This window comes from Solenopsis invicta, chromosome 2, assembly GCF_016802725.1.
Source record: "Solenopsis invicta isolate M01_SB chromosome 2, UNIL_Sinv_3.0, whole genome shotgun sequence".
NCBI classification, from domain to species: Eukaryota; Metazoa; Arthropoda; class Insecta; order Hymenoptera; family Formicidae; genus Solenopsis; species Solenopsis invicta.
Window position 1 is genome coordinate 15,739,897 of NC_052665.1, and position 20,056 is coordinate 15,759,952.

Genomic DNA, 20,056 nt, shown 5'->3' on the forward strand with positions numbered 1-20,056 from the left:
TATCTCTGCGATTTGTTGGCTGGCCGTGACGCGTTGTTACATTAGCACCTTACGAACAACGCGAGTCGACCAGTAATTAGGTCACCAGCTTCCGTTGCGCGCGATATTGTCGTGTATGCCCGTTTCATTTCCCGCTTCCCGTAAGTTTTTCACCCGCAAGGGATTAATTATCGGTTAAGCGTCAGGAGAACGACGTCTCTCTCTTGCATTAAATTCGCAGCCCGCGATGGCGGTCCGCCGATTCACACCGTGTTATTGCAGTCGCACGAGGATTGTGCGATCGCGAGCCGAACGTTCCGACGGAAAGTGCTGGTCGTCGTCGCGTAAGAACGAACTCGCGCGAAATTAGTCTGTCAGCGTGCTTAAGAGGCGAGGAATACAATTCTTGGCCTCACGAGGAAATTAAATAAGAGGGACATCGACCGCAAACTTCGTGCCTCGGTGCTACGTTATTCCGGGTGCGGTTCCCCTTGAGGGCTTGTTTTCTCTCAGCCACGATCTTCCACCACCTTCGTTCCTCGGTCTTCCCTTTCATCGTTATTGCGATGGCTACACCGTGAGATGGAAATCTCAAGAACGCGTCTTGTGTCTATTTGCATTTTCTCGGCGCTACACTTTCGTATTTCGTCGTATCGCCATAAAATTGTTTCTGCAAAGTGAAAATAAGTATCTCAATACTTAATATTGAGGCTCTAATACTTGAGGCCTAAGCGGAATAGTTGACTTATAATTTTAAGTATTTTAAAACAAGTTTTACGACTCGAGTCTTTGTCTTTTAGTAACGCACGATAACTGTCTTGTGTCTCGAGTCTTAAGTGACGAACGAATCTCTTTTTAGTTTAAGGCTTGAGACACGAGACAGTTATTGTGCGTTACTACGGACAAAGACAAGACTAAGTTATAAAACTTGTAAGTCTTAAGATTGTAGGTCAACCATTCTGCTTAGGCCCTTAGTATTAGGTTGTAATACTCACAATCAGTATTGATGAATACTCAAGTATTAATAAATTCTGAGTATTAAATTAATATTTTGAATACTAACAAAGTAAGTATTAGAGTGTTAGTCAATACTTAAGTATTAGAAATAGTTAAGTATTGATGAATACTGAGTATTCACTTTCATTATCGGTGAATACTTATAGCAATGTATTCATCAATATTTAAGTATTAAAGAGAGTAAAAATGTGCATGACTGATTCTTTCTCAATCGGACAAAATCTGTGATTTTGCTGAAACTTCACATTTTTAAAAAATGATTTTTTTACTATAGTAAATAAATGCACACGCACTTTTATTTGCCAAAAAATACAATAATGCTCGAATATAGGCACGGATAATATAAATTACGGCCGACTATTATTTGTAATATATTTCATTGTAGTTTTTTATTTTTAACTTTTCATTGTACGCATGTAATTATTATCATCCCCTTGTAATTCAGCATATTCAATGAATAATGAATAATGAATTTCGCGTGTATTCTCTTATGTTTTTCATTACACTCGTCAACACTAACTACTGAATATTCGATGCCAGCACTAAGTATTCGTCAATACTAGTACTGAGCATTGGGCAATTTAGTATTGGTTACTAAGTATCGAGATCTCAATACTTATTTCCCGTAAGAGGAGAAATGCAAGGAGAATTCTAATTTTATTAGTTTTCAAATTTTATTACAATAATGCCGGTGGTCAATACGACGGAATTTCTCGTGCGTGCAGGAGCTGGGAGAATTAAATTTATCACGCTGTACCTTTTTCTTTCCCATCGAATTTCATGAGAATGCTACCGTAAGTCTATCCAATAAGAAAGAGGGCTCTTTGTGGCGCGCACTATTTAATCGTGAACTTCGACTTTTAACGAGATTCGCTCGTGTAAATCTCTAACAACTATCGATTATAATAAAACCGACAAAGACACCTGCGTCTGACACAAGGGATGTTGATTAAAGCTGGGAGGTTTCCTTTGATGCGGAAGTTTCGGATTTACTTCCTATCCGTATAAGTGGTCGAAGGGCGCTTTTCTACGGATCAGTGCCATTACAATCTCATTTGTAAAATGGTTAAGTGACTTTTTTTCTCTAGTAAAAAAAAGATAAAAAGAAATTCATTCTAATTCACTCTAATTACCACTTTCTCTTACAAGTTCTCATTTGATTAATATTTGCTGTTGTACACTTTCGTCTTAGTAACATCAAAATTATGTTATAATTATGAGTTAATAATATTCATATGTTCCTGCAATGCATTTGGAAAAATTGCAAACTGTTTATTTACACGCGAAATTCTTGACATTTACAATTTTATATTGAGGAATAATAAAATTTATATTTTTCATGTTGTGGTAAAAGAAAGTTGGCGAAAAATGTTCTTTACGTTATAAATTACTTTTAAGTTTCTCCTCCGCATAAAAATAAAGAGTAAAAGTATAAAGGGCAGACACATCTAAGATTGATGAAACACGTAAGGTTCTGTTATTTTAACGAACCCTTGGCTTGCGGATATTTTATTCGTCTTCTCAATCTATAATAAGATTAAAACAAACATCTGTACCGTAGTCGAGAGAGAACGCTCTTCTCCCGATGATTCATTAATCATTTTCCGTTCAGTGCGCCCGGTATCGTATTATACTGCTGGCAAACGGCGACTATTAAATCTCATTACATTCGCCGGGAACACACGTTTTGCTGGATAGAACGCTGAGATCAGGTAAGCCGGAAGAGGCGGAGGAAATCTCACAAGGCTTCCGCGTTCCCGGGCGCATCACATACGTGCTTGCGCGTGCTCTTACCGCCCGCACTCGGATATTCCGGCGCAATTACTGCGCTATTTGACGGATTAAAACGGCCCTTTCTCTACCCACGATTGCGCGAGACTTCGCCCGGTGTAATTGTACGCGTGTGTGCACGACGCTGGGACTGTTTAATCGACGCGAGCGGCGCGAACTACGTCTCGGGGAAATATAGTCGGTTAACCGCTCGCTGCCTGCTTACGCAATATATTACGCGTAGTAGCGATTAGTATACTATTATGCAATTGCCTCGTTAAATCGATAGTTCAAATCTCGAACCATTTCCACAAATATTCTTTAACGTGGTGTTCTACTTTATTGAATCCGAAAAAGGCACGTGGTTTTCCTTTGTTTTTTTAATAGAATTTTTTAAGTTCTATTAAAAAAGAAGAGTATCGAAGCAATTCAGATTCAGTTTTTGTAGAAGTGTTTATTGGTTTTTGAGACAAAGGTATTTTTTTTATTACCGCAGACTATCGAGTGGATGATGAATAGGCGTTAAATTGGGTATATTATAGATTGGGGATACTACAAATTTTCTTCGCGTAAATGATTGAAAGCCCCTGATTGACCTGAAATAAAGACAAAAAAGTTTTTTATAATTTATATGAGGTCGTACCAGCAGCTGATTCTAGATTCAATATTAAAAATTAAAATACAATAATTATACTCAAGCTTGAACAATAGAACTTTAATTAATTTAAACGCTAAACGAAGTCGAGTCGAGCAATTTAGAGATCTAATAAATGATAAATTTAATTTATAATGTATCTTGATCAATTTATAAATTTATCAAGAGCAGATCTGTTATGTAGGAAATCTGTTTCTTGGATACATTATAAATTTAATCTATCATTTATTAGATCTCTAAATTGCTCGAGTCGATCTCATTTGCCGTTTAAATTTTTATTGTTAAAAATTGAAAGTTGTCAATGTGATGGCCTTATAAAAATTAAAATATTTAAAATAATCTTAGATAAAAAGTATTGTAAAAAACATGTCTCTTATGGACTTTTTTTTAACATAGTCGAAAATATCTTTTTAAGAAACAAACTTTCTAGAAATTTCTTCTAAGACAAGTACTAATATCGTTATTCCTCTTTGTTTTTGATGTCTTCTCGTATATTAACAAAATTTCTAAATTTATATGCTTTTCTTTTATAATTACGTGGACTTCGCACGTAGAAGTTTGAAGATTCCCCCAATTTGAAGTTTTTCTTCCATTTTCTCTTCTAAATATTTATTGTAACATGTGTTGCAATTGCTTTGTTGCAGATAGCGAAATTGTTTTCCTACACGTGGACCATGGGTATTTTTCTATGCAAAGCGGTGCATTACATGCAGAGTGTGTCAGCCATCTGTTCGGTCGTCACCCTCACTGCGATGTCGATCGAGAGGTGAGATTACTTGTACCATTGTACCTGCGGTATCGATCAAATGTGCGTCGCGGTTATTATGATCGTATGCAAATCGGTATCGGATCGGTTGAGCATCGATTGTATTGGAAAAGGATTCGTAAACGTTCGAGAGTCAACAAGGATAATGCGTAGTACGGTTTGTGTAAAAAATTGTTTTGTTATAACAAAGATCACATAAATTGACCTAATTGGTAGCACTTTGAATTTCAATCAAGCATTGATCTAAATTGCATATGTAAATATACACGGAAAAAAACGTGCAGGTGCATTCTTATTAAATGTTTCAGGGAAAAGTGCTGGAAATAGCGAGACTTTAAACAATATCAACGGAAAACGTTTATATAACAACGAGAATAATGGCATTTTTATTAAAATATTACTTTTTTTAAATACAGTTATTTTAGTAATTACATCACATCATATTAAATTAAATTAAAAGTAAGTAAATCATTTTTGTAATAATTAACTTTTGTTTAATTCCTTTTGTTAAACTTTACTTGATTTCAGTCATTTAAAATTCGTGACATAAAAATTAACGCGACATAATTTATACAATTCAACGTTAAATTAACAGAAAAATACTTCTGTGAAAAAAATGAATATGTAATCTGATTTTGAACAAGCGTACATACAGATCGCGAGCAACGTGGATGGTAGACATTTCATTACTGCGTGCCGTATCAAATAAATTGCCATAAAAATGCGAGAGATGTACTTTGTAATACGCTGTCAGGTGGCCCTGTTATTAAAGAATAAAAAATAGGCAGCGCGCGTATAAAATTTCCAGCTGTTGAATAAAATCCTTTTGTACAAAGCAGCATCTCGTATTTTATACTAACTTTTAATTTCAAGGTAACGTTAACGTATAGAGGTAGAATTTCAACATTTAATTGGTATCACCTAGTTCCGACTTGTTAGTCTATGGTATTACTGCACGCCGTATTATGTTATTTTGTACATAGATATTAGATGTAATAACTGTTATATAGTTTTATATTATAGAAGCGCTCTTTTTTTGATTACACATGATATCCATTATGAAGGAAAAGAATTATTGCAAACTATTAGATGCGAATAGTTTTCCAATAATGTTCAATAGTGGAAATTATTCGATGCGAATAGTTTTCCAATAGTTCCTAATAGTTTTTTCGCGAATTTAATAGTATCTTTTCATAATAGTCGTGTCCTATTAAAAAAGACTTGAAGACTAGAGAAAATCATATAATAAAATAGAAACATTTGTAGGATATATCAAGATTTGACATTATATTGAACATTAAACGTGCAAAAATACGTAATAAAAGAGGATTTAATTAATTTCAATACTACAGCAAATTTGTGCGGTGTTTGAATCTTTCGCATATTTTGTTATCTATATTACACAGTTATATTGTTCATCAGTTACAAGTGTTAATTAAAAAGAGAAAATGAAAGTGTGGGCCCAAGATCATTATAAAAAACTTTTTATTTTTTATTTATTTAATTTATTTCAGTTTCTATTTCATTTTAATTTTTATCATATCCGTTCCAAAATTTCCCTTTAGAAATTTCTCTCCAAGCATCTTCCGCGTTCTTACATTTATATTTTTTATTGAAAGGAATCTATTAACACACTTAGAAAGAGAGAGAGAGAGAGAGAGAGAGAAAGATTTCCTATATTCTTCAATTAACTTGACAGTTTAAATCATTGATAATTAAATCTCACTTTATTTTCTTATTATTATACATTTTTTTCAAACGATTAGTAATTGGAAATTAGGCTAATGAGTGTCAGCGCGGGTAAACGTGCGCAATCGTATTAATATTATACGATTGCGCAAGTTTACCCGCGCTGACTCTCATTAGCCTAATTTCCAATTACTAATTGTTTTAAATTTCGGGAGTTCTGAACTAATTTTAATCGTTTTATAAATTTTTTTATTAGATACAGTGAAAGAAAAAAGTGATTGCAATTACCATAATTTAACTATGAATCACAATCATTTTCGCTGCCAACTATATAATTATAATTGTTTTAATAAAATTATATGCAAATTATATAATTTTTTTTTTTTTTAAGTAATTGTATTCACTGTAACTGTTTTCTTTTCTCAATGTACATCTGACACTGCGAGTTACATTGAACTACTGACAATTGAATGTCCGTACCGAAGGAACCTTTGTTTCTATTGCGACTTGTCGACGCGTGTTTCTCATTTTACCTTTTATATTTGCCACTTCGATTGGAAAGGAAAACACGTGCAACTTTTGTTGCTGGCAAACAGAGACATCAGAAAACTTTCGGCAACAAATTTTTCAAGAAACACGAAACATCAACAAAAAGTTTCCCATTGTTGCTCCAGTAGGGGATATAGTTTAAAGGAGCTCTTTCGACCCGGAAAGAAAACCGCCGCGGCCGAAAGGAAACCGTACTTCCGGTCGTCCTGCTTTTATTTCGCTCAAACAACGTATCATCCCGCATAACGATTTTTATTACTCTTTTCTCTCACACTCTCTCGCGGTTAAGCGATGACAACGTGAACCCCTTTGAAATCGAATAGGTTATCGTTAAACCAAGAGAACTTCGCTCACGTAGCTTACGATCATCGCCTGATGTTTGACCCCTTTGGCCTCAGGTTATCCTTGTGAAATCGAGAGGAGTGATAGAAAGAATTTTCCGCCTCGACGTTTCTCGTCTCGGGTTCCAACGCGGCGTCGCGCGTCGTCGTCGTAGTTCCGCGGGATTAAATGAGATTACCCGAGATATCCCGACGATCGAGTCGCTGTCGGATGTGCACGGTATAAGATTAATTACTCAACCCTGGCGAACGTCTGGCACGGTTGTTGCATTTCCGTGGAAGAACCACGGGACGAGTGTAGCAATTACAGCAGGCGCCACGGACGGGAGCTCGGTTACTTGGCGCTAATCCAAGGATGACAATCTCGTGACTCCTGCGAAAGAAAAGTCTCGAGTACGCTTTTATTCCTCTTTTTCCGGAGATATTCGGGTCATTCTGTCTAATAACACCGTAATCTGATAATGATCGTTTGTAGGAAAAAAAAAATGTCTCACTTGATCTTTCTCAAGTGGAAAAATTGAGTTACAAAACCTTTATATCGTCTCTCTCTCTCTTTCTCATTGTTCTCTCATCGGATTTCCTTTTTCCCTCTCTCGCGAGAAGATCCGCAGCGATGTTGATGAGATTTTACTTAACTGAGGCACTCCATATAATTATATTTCCTTAATAGAAAGATTGATCCTTAGAACTCGCATTTTAAAAGTAATGAGTTGGCGCGAACGAATTAACTTCTTTAAATCACCACTTGTCTCGCGCAATTCTTTCATGCGTCGTGAAAAGCTTTCGAGATAGAGGAAAGAGTTGGAGCTGCGTATAAAATCCTTCCGAGAATCGCCGTAGTCTTTTTTTCCGGGGGACGAAGGGGGCAGGGGGAGTATGCAGCAATTAAGACGACTTTGCGAAATGAAACTGTTTCTATGGTGTCAGGATTCGATTCAACCCAGTTTCGTCATGAGTTTCGAAACTCATAAATCTGCTAGCAGACGGAGATACTTCTTTTTATTTATAGTGCTCGCTATATCGAGCCAACTTCGAGAACACTTTTCCGTTATGACTTGCTATAAAATTCAAAAACTGTTACTTGCCCCCTCCGATTTACGCACAGCCATGAAAACTTCGGGTTTATTTGCGTAAAAAGGAGTAACTAAGGAATACGTTCGTGTAATAATATTTTTGTACGTATTTGCAATTGAAATTCTTAATAATAATAATAATACATGAAAAAAACCTTTTTGCTGAAATACAAATCTGAAAGTAATTATGTTAAACCATTTAAAAAATGAGATGTTAGATGTTTAAAAATTGTATTGGTTGCTGGAATGTCAAAACTGTTTGCCGCATCATTATTACGCTTGGGCGTTCTACAACATTATTTTGATGGCCCAACATAAAATTATTTTCTGATCTGTATTTAACTTCATATTTTTAGATGCCGCAATAAAATTATTCTTTTCGTGTAATAATAATAATAATAATAATAATAATAATAAAATAATATTCTTGTCTTACACGAAGTTACGTAGACGTCTCGATGTTCAGTAATCAAAATAATTTTGGCAATAGAAAAGTCAATTTCTAATTGCTTTCCATTATAATTAAACTTAACGTTAGATTTAGAGTCACGGAGGATTGTACGCGTTGGGATTTGAGTTACTAACTGTAATTTTATTCTTGAAGCAGTTTCAATTCGATATTTACTTGTTAGTAATTTAATCCGCAGAGCTTAATTTCCTTAGTTGCGCTGAGGAAACCGTCTCAAGTAGATTTGTTGAACGTCGAAGCTCAACAATTTGGTCGTACATATAAGCAGCTCAAAGAAGCTTAATTCACCGTTAGTCTTAGCTGTAGTCTAACAACGTAATGTAATCAACAATAGTGCAACGCTACGAATGAAATCAAATGTAAGGAATATATATAGAATGCTCCTTCTAATCGATCGTATCTTCCCTTCGCTGATGGCTCGCGGTATGCTTATTCAAACGAATAAGGAGACTATCCCGATGTGTACAAAGACTACTTTGCTACAACGTATAAATTCCATTTACGCGTTTCAGCTCTTAAGCAGCAGATAAACGTATTCATAACTTCTTTCCGAAGCCGCAATTACACGAGAAGCGTTTTAGGCAAATTTCATCGTAGAATGCGTACGTATTATATACGTTAAATTCGTGAAATGCTCTTTGTGTGATCGAAAAGTGGGAGTTAGGAAGCGAAGGGAAAGTGCCAAAATTTTGAAGTTTGAGTTATTGCCATTGAATGATGTGTCAAGTTGAACATATCGTGCTACGTGACTTGACAAAGATATATGTGCGGTCTGAGGTACACCAAACGCATTAAAACGTCAAATTAAGATTAAGTAATGCATTTGTAGGTATGTGTGTTTTATATGTTTTTTTATGCTTATTATTTTACAAGATTTCGAAACCATAATATTTTTTAAATTTTTATTAGCATATGCTTAAAGTTGTTTTAAAGTTCACATATCCATATTAGGTATATTGTATCGGATATACAGTCTTTGGAAAGTAAATAAAAATTGGAAATTTAATATTAACACTTCAAACAAACTACATACATATGAAAGTTGTAAATAAGATTATATTTAATAACATTTTTATAGTTCATTCACTGTATTTGTTATTAAATAATTTTTTACATTAAGAAACATATTAAAAAAATTTTTTGTGTAAGTACTTTGAGTATTCAAGAAGATTTATACAGTTTTATAGCGATTGCTTGTTTAGTTATTCTGTAAATAAATAAATAAATTTTGTTTATTTTACAAAATTACATCGCAATGAAATTTTACATATATCATCTTGAATATTTAAAGTACTTAAATAAAAAAAAATTCAGATTTTTTTCCTTATTTCATTAATTGTATTTTCATTAGATCGAGCCTTGTCTACTTCTCTCTCTTATTCAAATAATTTTTTATCCAGAGAAAATTGTCGCCAAATTTTCTCCACTACTTTCAAATGCATATAAAACAATTTATAATTTTTTCATAATTTTTTTAATGTTTTGAGAAACGCCTCATACATTCTTAAAACCTTAAAAACGTTAATAAAAATACGTTAATAAAAATATATCATTCAAAAAAAAATACGCTTGAACTCTAATGAAATAAGCACAAAGAAAAAAACTTATCACAATATTTATTTCTTTGAAACGAACAACTTATCCCTTCGGTAGTTTTTCGTAACATTAAAAACAGCAGAGATATTTTAAATGATTGAGTTACAGAAAATAATCTCTACATATACATATATTTTTCTTGAAGTTTATTAAGCTTATACTTTCGATATTTATTCTCTGTGTGCAACTCTTACTCTTTAGTTCAATAATTAGCGTTGAAAAAAGATGATAGCAATCGTAATTCCGAGTCTGTAAACGATTGAGACAAGTGCCATACGAAAAGATTACGAGCAGTAGCGAATATTTACCGATTGCGAATATTACCTTCATAAAGATTGATTTCAAACTTTTTATTTTCTCCCCGAGGGGGGACTTGATCCAGAAACCGATGTGGAATCACCCGTGTCGTACTTCGTTTCGGGGACGTCCTCAACATAATATCCCTCCGCCGCGTCGGGAGAAAGTCGTCGTTGGGATGCGAAACCTGTACGCGAAACGATATTCGCAACGGCGGCAATCTCGCGCGGTCATAAAACGCGAACGGTTTGCGAGCGATAAAAAGTCGAGCGATAGCTTGTCGTTCGTTCCATTTGACGCGACTCATTCGCCGCTCTTATCGGCGAGCCCTCTGATTCTCCGGCACATCGGTCACGACAATTTGTATTCATGACGGCGATAATACCGCCGCCGAAAACAAGGAGACGGCCTTTTCGTCGCGCGCGAATAAAAAGAGACGCGGCGGAAACTGCGGCCGGGGAAAATGCGCGACGGCGGAGTCCACAGAATGCAGCGTAAATGCTTTGACCGCTTTTCCGCCCTATTACGCGATTTGGGTCTCTATGAGCTTATTATATTTGTCTGTTCTTCCTTTTACAACCGCTGAAGTCCAAACGGGGGTGGAGGGGGGGGGGAGGCTTTTTCCCATTTTGATGCCCCCTGCTTTCACTTGTCCTTCATTCGAGTTTGCGGTTTCGCGCGTAATTTTTTCGCTCTCGACTAAACGCGGCTTAAAACAAAATGTGTCTGACCTGAAAGCTCTTGTTTTAGAAATACTGATGCACTCCATTTCGCACACATGCTGGCTCATACACTTTACTCTTTCATATTTGATGTTTGCATCAAGCAAAAATTAGTTCCTGACTAAACAAGAAATCTACAGCTAAAATAATAAGAAAGCAAAAGTGAGAGATGTGTATAAAAATAACTAAAAAAATTTTTATTTTTTATTTTAAAAAATATTTTGGAATAAAAAGAAAGAAAGAGAGAATAAAGAATATTTAAAGTAAAAAATATTTAAGCATGTTTTGCTTGTATAATACGAGCTAAAAATTAGCGAAATTAAAAAAAAGTTTCTCTAGGTTTATTCTTTTTTTTTTTCGTAATTAACAACAAAAATTTTGGTAGCAAATACCCAAATTTTGACTCTGAAACTAGCTGTAAGGAAGAAAACAATGAAAACTTTGATTTATAATGATTTTTGCTGCAAAAATCATTATATTATGCTGTCACTTTAAATAAATAATTTTTCAAAGAATAAGTGGATTTAAATAAATTTTGGTACAAATATTTCTTAGAGTTTTATTAGTACAAATATAATAAGAGATTTAAACAAATAAGGAATGGTGTAAAGGCTAATGAGAGTCAGCGCTGTTGACAATGCGCACAAAAACTTTGTTTATTCCATACGAGTTTGCTATACAAGTTTAACAAACTTGTGCGCATTGTCAACAGCGCTGACTCTCATTAGCCTTTGCACCATTTCTTATTAGTTTTATTAGTATATATACAAATTTTGATTACATTATTAATCTCACTTCCCCATCAAATTTGCAAATAAATACGTAAAACGTAATTTTACATAAGAATCACGCGTAAACAAAACATTAAAAAACTTTTAAACCAATAATTGAATTGTGCTCCAATTTTACACAATTTTTAAATTTTTGAGATATGTTCCATACATTCTTAAAAAAAAAATAAATAAAAATAAATAAAAATAAAAATCAACTATATAAATTGTTTTTTTTTGCAATTTTTTTCTATCACCAATTGTTAAGTTTATTTATTTATTGAAATATCTCATTTTGTTTCGTAACCGCTTATCGAAGAGAATTTGATATCTGTTATATAAAATAGTCAATTTTACTCGGATTTCATCTTGGTCGCATAATCTTATCCGAAGACAGTCATTTCTACAAGAATATTATTACATCGATGTGGCCTGCGAATGAAGTACTATGCGTTCACTCAATTTTTCACACCGACGCGGCGCGGCGTTACGCGATTCTCTCTCTCTCTCTTTCTCTCTCTCTCTTTCGGGTCGCCGATTTTATTATATTTTTGTGCCGCAGGCGGAATGTTCGCGAAGTACATTTAAATTAATATCCGCGCCGCGTCAAATGCCATTTCGCGAGAAATGTTACCCCGTAAGTTGAGACAAAGCGCTTTTGAAGCGTTATGTTTAGAAATAGTATCGTGATGATCGCTATTGATACTTGAAACTTTCTATCGGAAGTACTTCACAATTGCGTTTCGCAGTTGCCCCAATTTTTTTTTTTATCAATGAGATCTCTGATAGAGAATCACCGATTCCGTTTCATTGAACATTATTTTCTAGATCGATGTACAACGCGATGCATTTTTATTAAAAAATTCATTTCCGTATTAGTTTTATCGCGAATATACGTTTTTTCAATTAATTCATCTTCTATTCGAAGGTAGGATTATGTTACTATATGTATTAAAATACAATTTTTCACGTCAAAAAATTATTTCTCTTATTACTATCGACATAATTCTGATCCTGTTTCAGGTATTACGCGATAGTGCATCCAATGAAAGCGCAATACATGTGCACCATAAGCCAAGCTCGTAAGATCGTGATCATAACCTGGATCGTGGCATTTCTGCTGGGAGTACCAATAATGTTTGCACAGGTACGCGTGTTCTCAATTTGTAGTCAGCGTTTTCAACGAAATCCCGCGTCGTTTTTCCTCTTCGTTCGTTAAACATTTCGATAAGTTCGAAACTGCAATCACGTCTCTGATAATAAGCGAGATCCCATCAAAATTATCGATTTTATCCGCGGTATCTAATTGACGAAGAGAGCATTTAATTTTCTTGTTATTATTCAAAAATCACTTTAAAAATCCGTCACAGCTCAGCAATGAGAACTCGACTCCTAACTGGAAGAAGAAATATTGCACTCTTCGAAAATCTCATTTTGAACCAGCTCATACTCGGGGGAAGATTTGCAATCGCATAAATATACTATCAAGTTGTTTACTCCGGAACTGAAACATTCTGTGAAACGACTTTTACGTACAAACGAATCTTTATTGCAGAAGTATAATTAAACTCAAGCGCTTCTTACATCGAGCGGGACACCGCCTGCCTTTGAGCGATTGATTTCTAATTGAACGCAAACAATCCGAAACGATACGTTTGTCTAACTTTGCACCAGCACTTGAACAGAACACTATTCCGTTCCGGATAGCGCTAGTGTTACTTCCGTACTATCGTTTATCGTAACACGACGTTTGCACAATATTCCGCGCTGGCAAGGCACAGGCGTGCGATGTGTGTGTTACATTCGCAGAAATCCGAGAACACATCCGCCCTGCACGTCCGATAAAGCTGATACATCCCGCCTCGCCCACTTACTTTAATGAACGGCGACTTATCTGAGCGTTAAAAAGATAAACCGTTAAGCCGAGATCATTGGTCGCGTAGAGGAAAAATCGAAAGAATCCGACGTGATTGGATTTCCAACGAATTCACCGACAAAAAGTTCTCTCGTACTCCTCGCGACGCTGTTTTAGATAAAACTTTTTAATGCTTCCTGTTGTTCTTTGAATGTCTCAGAATCGCCAGTGCGGAAAATCGTACATTTAATCGTAATAAAGTTATACAACAAGTATGGATACACAGAAAGAATGATTTTCCTACACTGAGAGAAAAAAGTTATTAACATGACTAAATTTTTCAATTTGATTTAATTTCTTTCGTTCAAACATTTACGTATCTAAATGAAATATACATGTAGTTGAGTTAAATATATAAATGTTTAAATTAAAGAGTTGAAGTACTTTATGCATTTAAGTCAAATTTACAAATAGTTTAGAATAGCCCTGAAAAAATTTAATTGAGACGGAATATTAGTTAAATTGATTTTTTTCTCAGTGTAAAATATCTAAAGTTTCATGATAGATGCGGATCTGAAAATAATTTAGTTGGATTATCAAAATAACTATGTAGGACAATCAAGCTGGTTGGAAAAATGTCAATATTTTTTACAGCGTTATCCATCACGTTTGAATATTCTTTTAAATTAAATACTTTTAGAACTGTGTCTAGCTAAACTTTTAAATACTTTAGCAAACCTTCCTGTGTACACTATTATTTAATTTGTTTTTTTGTGATTCCTTAACTTGTATTTGTCTAGTATGAAAATTGACTCGTATAACATTACTTCGAGTTAATTCACGAGTTAATAATAAAGAACGTAAAAACAACCTGAAATTTTAAACTCCTTTAGATCGAGCTTGAAATTAAATCTTTTTTTTTTTTAATTTTTTATCGACGGAATCGTTCACACATTTATACGATCGAATAATGTTGCAGTTTATAAAAATCGGATTTCACATTGTTCCGCTTGATGTATTTAATATCACCGTTCAGAAAATCCCATTTTTCCAATGAAAGATATCGTTGCTGAATATAAGCTGGTTTTATCTTTACTTCACTTACGATGAAAAATATCAGTTATGTATATAAGGAGGATTGTACTTGCTATTTATTTGTTGCAACTTTGTTCTTTTTGGTATTACGTATCCGATAATCTTTCAATGACGTCGGAGATAAACCGATTGTAATCGCGAAGCAAATTGGGACGTGAAATTTATTTTCTACAGCGGTGCACATAACATTTTCGAATTGAGGTTCATCGGTGAATAAGTCTCTCGCACGAGAGACTCTTATCCCTCATTCTTGCGAGGAAGGGTAAATGAAGGATTGAAGGAAATGAAATTTTTGCACAGGCCTGGCGCAAAAGTTATGAATAAAAAGTTAAATAAAGCCGAACTAAAATCCAAATAGAATATGCAGTGTGTCTGAAATGAAAAGTTTTTTTTTTGTTTTCCGTCGTTGCTTTTAACGAATTGCAATTATAAAGAAAAATAACACGCGTGCACGCTGTGTTATGTTTATTCATTTTATATTTTAAATATAATCCAAAAAAAAATACGAAAAGGTACAGTAATCACAACTATTTTTTTAACATTCGCTTACTATATAGTACGTAGTAATAATAAGTAATAGCTGTAACTTGCATAATTAAAACAATTATAAATTTATATTTAACATCGGAATTGCTATCATTTTTTTTTCTTATTGTTAGTAAATCCTCACTGGAGTAATATTTTTATCAAATAAATTCATTACAGTTTTTTTAAGATGCTTGTATCATCATTAGCAAAGACGATCAAATTAATTTGAGATTTTATTTCCAGCTTTAGTTTACGATCGCGTTTCAAGTTTAATAAATCATATTGGCAATCTATAAAACTGAAAAATATATTCGATAATTGATATGAGAATATTATTAAGCACCAAGATCCATCTCGACTGAGAAACTTCCTTTTATTTCTTGCATTATTGATCAGCCTATATATTCAACTTATTATTGTTAAAACATAATCTCGTTACATCTTGAAATAATGAGGCTGCTTGTATTTCTTGTATACGAGTATTTAAACTATTTATCAAATATGTGTAGAGATCTCTCATCGTTTTCTCCTTTGAATCTCTCGGTAAAAAAAAATAACGAGTTTGAGAAGATAACAGAGCACTGTACATTTTGTCTGAATTATTAAAGATGATAACAGGCTTGTTTGAAATTTCTTGTAGAAAACTCGAGATAATTCTACACCTATCTTCAATTGAAGATTTTGATTAGTTTTACTTTTTGGCATTCTTCCATAGAAAAGAAAGAAGTATGAAGCTTTCACAATTTCTTTCGTGGTTTAAATCGTTTGGAAAATATCCCGTTACAATTCTCGCGACACGTTGAACGCCTAATGCTCTTCCATCGCATCCGAAAGATAGTCACGTCGTAAAGGATTAATAAAGCGCGGAGGCGGACGCTGATCCCTTTTACGGGGCCTTATGAAGTAAACGGCGAGGGTGCAATGAAAAGGCTTACATACACGCCGGCCGGAATCTTACCGTCCCAGCGTATGTAAATGCCCGTCTCAAGGTTTAATAAACGCATTCAGAAAGGAAGTCGCACGTCGCGAAGAGTCTTCGCACATCCCGGGACGCGTCGAGGGGAACACGCGCCCCATTGTATCCCTTATTTTACGTTTATTCTACTTTTCTTTTCAGACACACAAGAAGGTCGGGCTGAGACGGATCGCATATTGGTGCGTGCGTAACTCCGAGACCGGATTCCTGTTGCGAGCCCACGAGGTTTATATGCTCATCGTGGTCCTCGTTATACCGCTGATCATCATGGGGTTCTGCTACACGAGCATCTGCTGGGAGATCTGGCGCGTTATGAAGCGCCGGTATCACATGACGTCGCGACATGCGTAAGTCCGGAGATTTCATTTTTCATTTTTCTTTTGGCTCATGAATTTCTGAGTTGGACGCGATCTTATCTTTTTATCCGCACGAAAAATTCGATCAAAGTTGAATAAATTGAATTTAATGTCGGAAATTAAATTTCTCTAATCCAATATCCGCGATACTTGTGAATAACGGTTTCGGGAAATAAGTACAATTAAATTTGTTAAATCGAAAAAATTATTAACACCCATAAGGAAGAAAAGGAAAGATAAAAATAATAAGAGAGCATAGACCGACTGAGAAAATACAATAAGAACCTTATAGCTAGATTTTCCTGACTTCTTTTGTGTGATTTTATATACATTTTAAAGTTCACGAAATAGCTAAGATACTCGTCCCGAAAAATCAGGAAGTCCCAGCTTCGATTTCTTCTGAGACGTTATTTTCGGAATAAATTCTTTACAATTTTTTAAGGGAAGAGGGATTTTTTTATTAGCATATTAGATGCTTGTTAACATCATTATTAAATTGATGCACGATTTAATATTGTAATATTATTATTTTTATTCGACTTAGAACTGCGTTTCAAGATCAAAAAATTTATCGGCGCGCAATTTAATGAATTTATTGAAAACATATATGTATAAAACACAAGAAATATCAGCACTAAGATCTAGCTATGACCATTAAGGCTCTTTAATTACAAAGATTAAAAATTAGAAAAAATTAGGAGTACATAGTACTGCATAAGAAAACGATGGTGATTTGGAGAGGCCTAATCTTTAGGAATTGATAGAACTGCAATTTTATGCATTTACAGAACTCTTTCATTGAAAGCAATAAGATTCTTCCAATTATTATCGACAACTTATTACAAACGGATAATGGATATAAACGATTAAATATTTTTATAAATAGCAGTAAAATTTTAATATGTATAATATATAGCGGTAAAGTTGTCGCGAAATGTACAACAAATGCGCGTATGCAAATTTAAACGATTGAATTCTCTCCGCTCATTCAACCGTGTAGGTACAATAATCGGTGTGAATCCGATTGCATTAATTTATGTGCGACATTCTGCCTACCGCATACGTGGGCGCGGACATAGTAATCCATAAATGGATGTATAAACTGCTATTTGCCTTTTCCGCAGTAACAGCAATCGAGACACGTGTTTCTCGCCCGACCGTGCGAAATGTCGATTGCCTTGTCGCGAACGTCAGTCGTTTATTGTAGGCAGGAGAAGAGCACCATATTTTTTACAATTTGATGAACGTTCCGACGCGACTAGCGATCTAATATAAACAGCAATTGAATAGCCGGATTTTCGGATGCCCGCAGTGGGAGTTCATATCGAGGCCAGCGATAATACGACGACGAAGATCGCGTTTCCATTCATAACGCATTTTGCGCGCACCCGACCCAATAACGTAATATCGGATCTCATTAAGATTTGTTCGTATAGCTGCGAGCAGCAAGCTGCAATCGACTTGAGCTTATATTTTCATGAGATAAATCTTAAATCTCGAAGTACCGTTTGCACCAATTGCAGTTTAATTTTAATTTCTGTTTAGAATTTTGATGCTTTTTATTTTTTATTTTTATATCTCTTATTTTTTTTACCTTTCCATCTTTTCTGGCTGTTCTAAGAATTAGAAACAAATAGGAAGTAAATTAAACTGAGTTTAAAGTTAAATTACATTGGTGCAAACAGGTGTATAAGAAGTACGATATAATTAGATGTATATAATTAGAGAGCAAAGTAGAAATATCTAGAAAAACATAGAGAAATAAAAAATATATAGGATGTTTCATAATATGTGAACATAATTTTAAACATGAATTTAAGACGCAAAAATGACACGAAGAAGTGAATTATTAAAATTTTATTGAATTTAGGCAAATTAATTGGCCTTTTTTTATAATACGAGTACAAGAAACTATGGCAAGCAATGCTTAAAATTAGAAGATGGACATTTTGAACAAATAATAAAAAGAATATTCACTTATTAAAATTATAAAACAATGAAATCGTCATTAATAAAAGTTATAAACGTCTGGTATTTTTTGCCTGTTACAATGTTAATAAAATGATTTATAATTCGGTAACTGAATCACTCGCGCGCAAATATTGATCTATAATGCATGAATGAACTTCTTGTGTTATTTTTGTGTTCCGAATTTATTTCTGAAATTACGCCTACATGTTATGAAACATCCTGTATAACAGGATAAACGATTTTGTAATAATTTCCCTATTAATTATTCTAGACAAAACGTATTATTAATTCATCTCGATGCAGAATAATCGCACATTCAACAGTTGAAGCAGCACTTCTCTTTTTAATTCAGACAATATCGCAGAAGACTTTATTTGCTTTAACTCTCATTGTTTGTTATCATTAGTTACATACGTATGTACGCGCCCAGATGATATTTGACTCGGGCTGGAAGCAAACTTCTGGTAATGGACGCGGTCGCATTGTTCATAGTGTTTCTTTGGAAAGTGTGTAGCCCGCGGGCGGTTCGCTTGAAATAGATCGAGGGCGATGGGGCAGACATAATGGCAAATGCATTTGCACTTTACGACTCGACTTGATTCGATTCGCCGTCTCCCGGCATCTCGTGGAACATCGTCGTCTTCAGACGGCTCGATATATTTAAGAACATCTCGAGAAATCTTAGTGAATCCTTCGCTGATAAGCGAAGAGGAACATTTTATTTTGAGAGGAACATTTTATAAGTCCTTTATCTATGAAGATTATTTCTTTTTTTTTTGCTATATATTGCTTTGCATATTGTCTCGAAATAAATTTCTACACTGTTAAATATTAACTATCAATTATATTGACAAAATCTGACCTACACAATGCGTGATTGTTTTGTGCCTTTTTTTCTAAGAATTTTTATTAAAATAAAATTTTAAAAATTCGTGCTTTTTTTGCTTGTGTAGTAATTAAATACATATCTTGAAACTGAAAGATAATCATTTATTAAAAATGTAACAGAAAATAATATAACAGAAAATATAACAGAAAATTTGTGTAGAGCTCTAAGTAAAAAAAAATAAATAAATAAATAAATAAAGATTTTCTTCTTTATTTTCAACAATATTAATTTTAAGATATTTTTTTTCTATAAATAATCTTAAACTATAATTCAATCATATTTCAATCGAGAGAAATATTTATGCAATTATGTGCGGTGGAGTATGTTTGAATTGTAGTTAAGGGCTAAAAATTCAGATTTAAATTAATTAATTTCTTGAAAAATAACATTTATTTTTCGCTTCATTTTATGCTTGGAAATTTATTATTTTAACACAAAACGTGTAGTTAAAGTAACAACCCATTTCAACGGTTGAATTGCTTAATTTGGAAGTAAGCAGCGTATGCATATTAACGTATGCATTTAGTACGTAATAAATTAAATATAAGTCAAATTTAACAATTCTCGAGTTAAATTGTTTAATTCCATTGTTTTAAAATTAACGACATACCGACAAGGGAATTCCACGACCAAATGCATCACCGATTTTAATACAATTTTATGTGTGTGTGTAGTATTCACTCACACATTTAC

The 20,056-nt window shown here is 34.1% G+C and overlaps 1 protein-coding gene across 2 annotated transcripts in view; it reads left to right on the plus strand.

The window, feature by feature from the left end:
- The window catches only part of LOC105197486 (gastrin/cholecystokinin type B receptor), a 101,645-nt gene that overhangs the window by 63,670 nt on the left and 17,919 nt on the right, over positions 1–20,056 (plus strand). For both annotated transcript variants that reach the window (XR_850821.3, XM_011163875.3), the window contains exons 4-6: positions 4,066–4,187; positions 12,717–12,840; positions 16,289–16,494. Coding sequence is in view for 1 of the 2 variants with exons in the window: in XM_011163875.3 (XP_011162177.1) it covers positions 4,066–4,187; positions 12,717–12,840; positions 16,289–16,494 (452 nt within the window). In the remaining variant the exon portion in view is untranslated. The remainder of the gene's footprint in view (positions 1–4,065; positions 4,188–12,716; positions 12,841–16,288; positions 16,495–20,056) is intronic.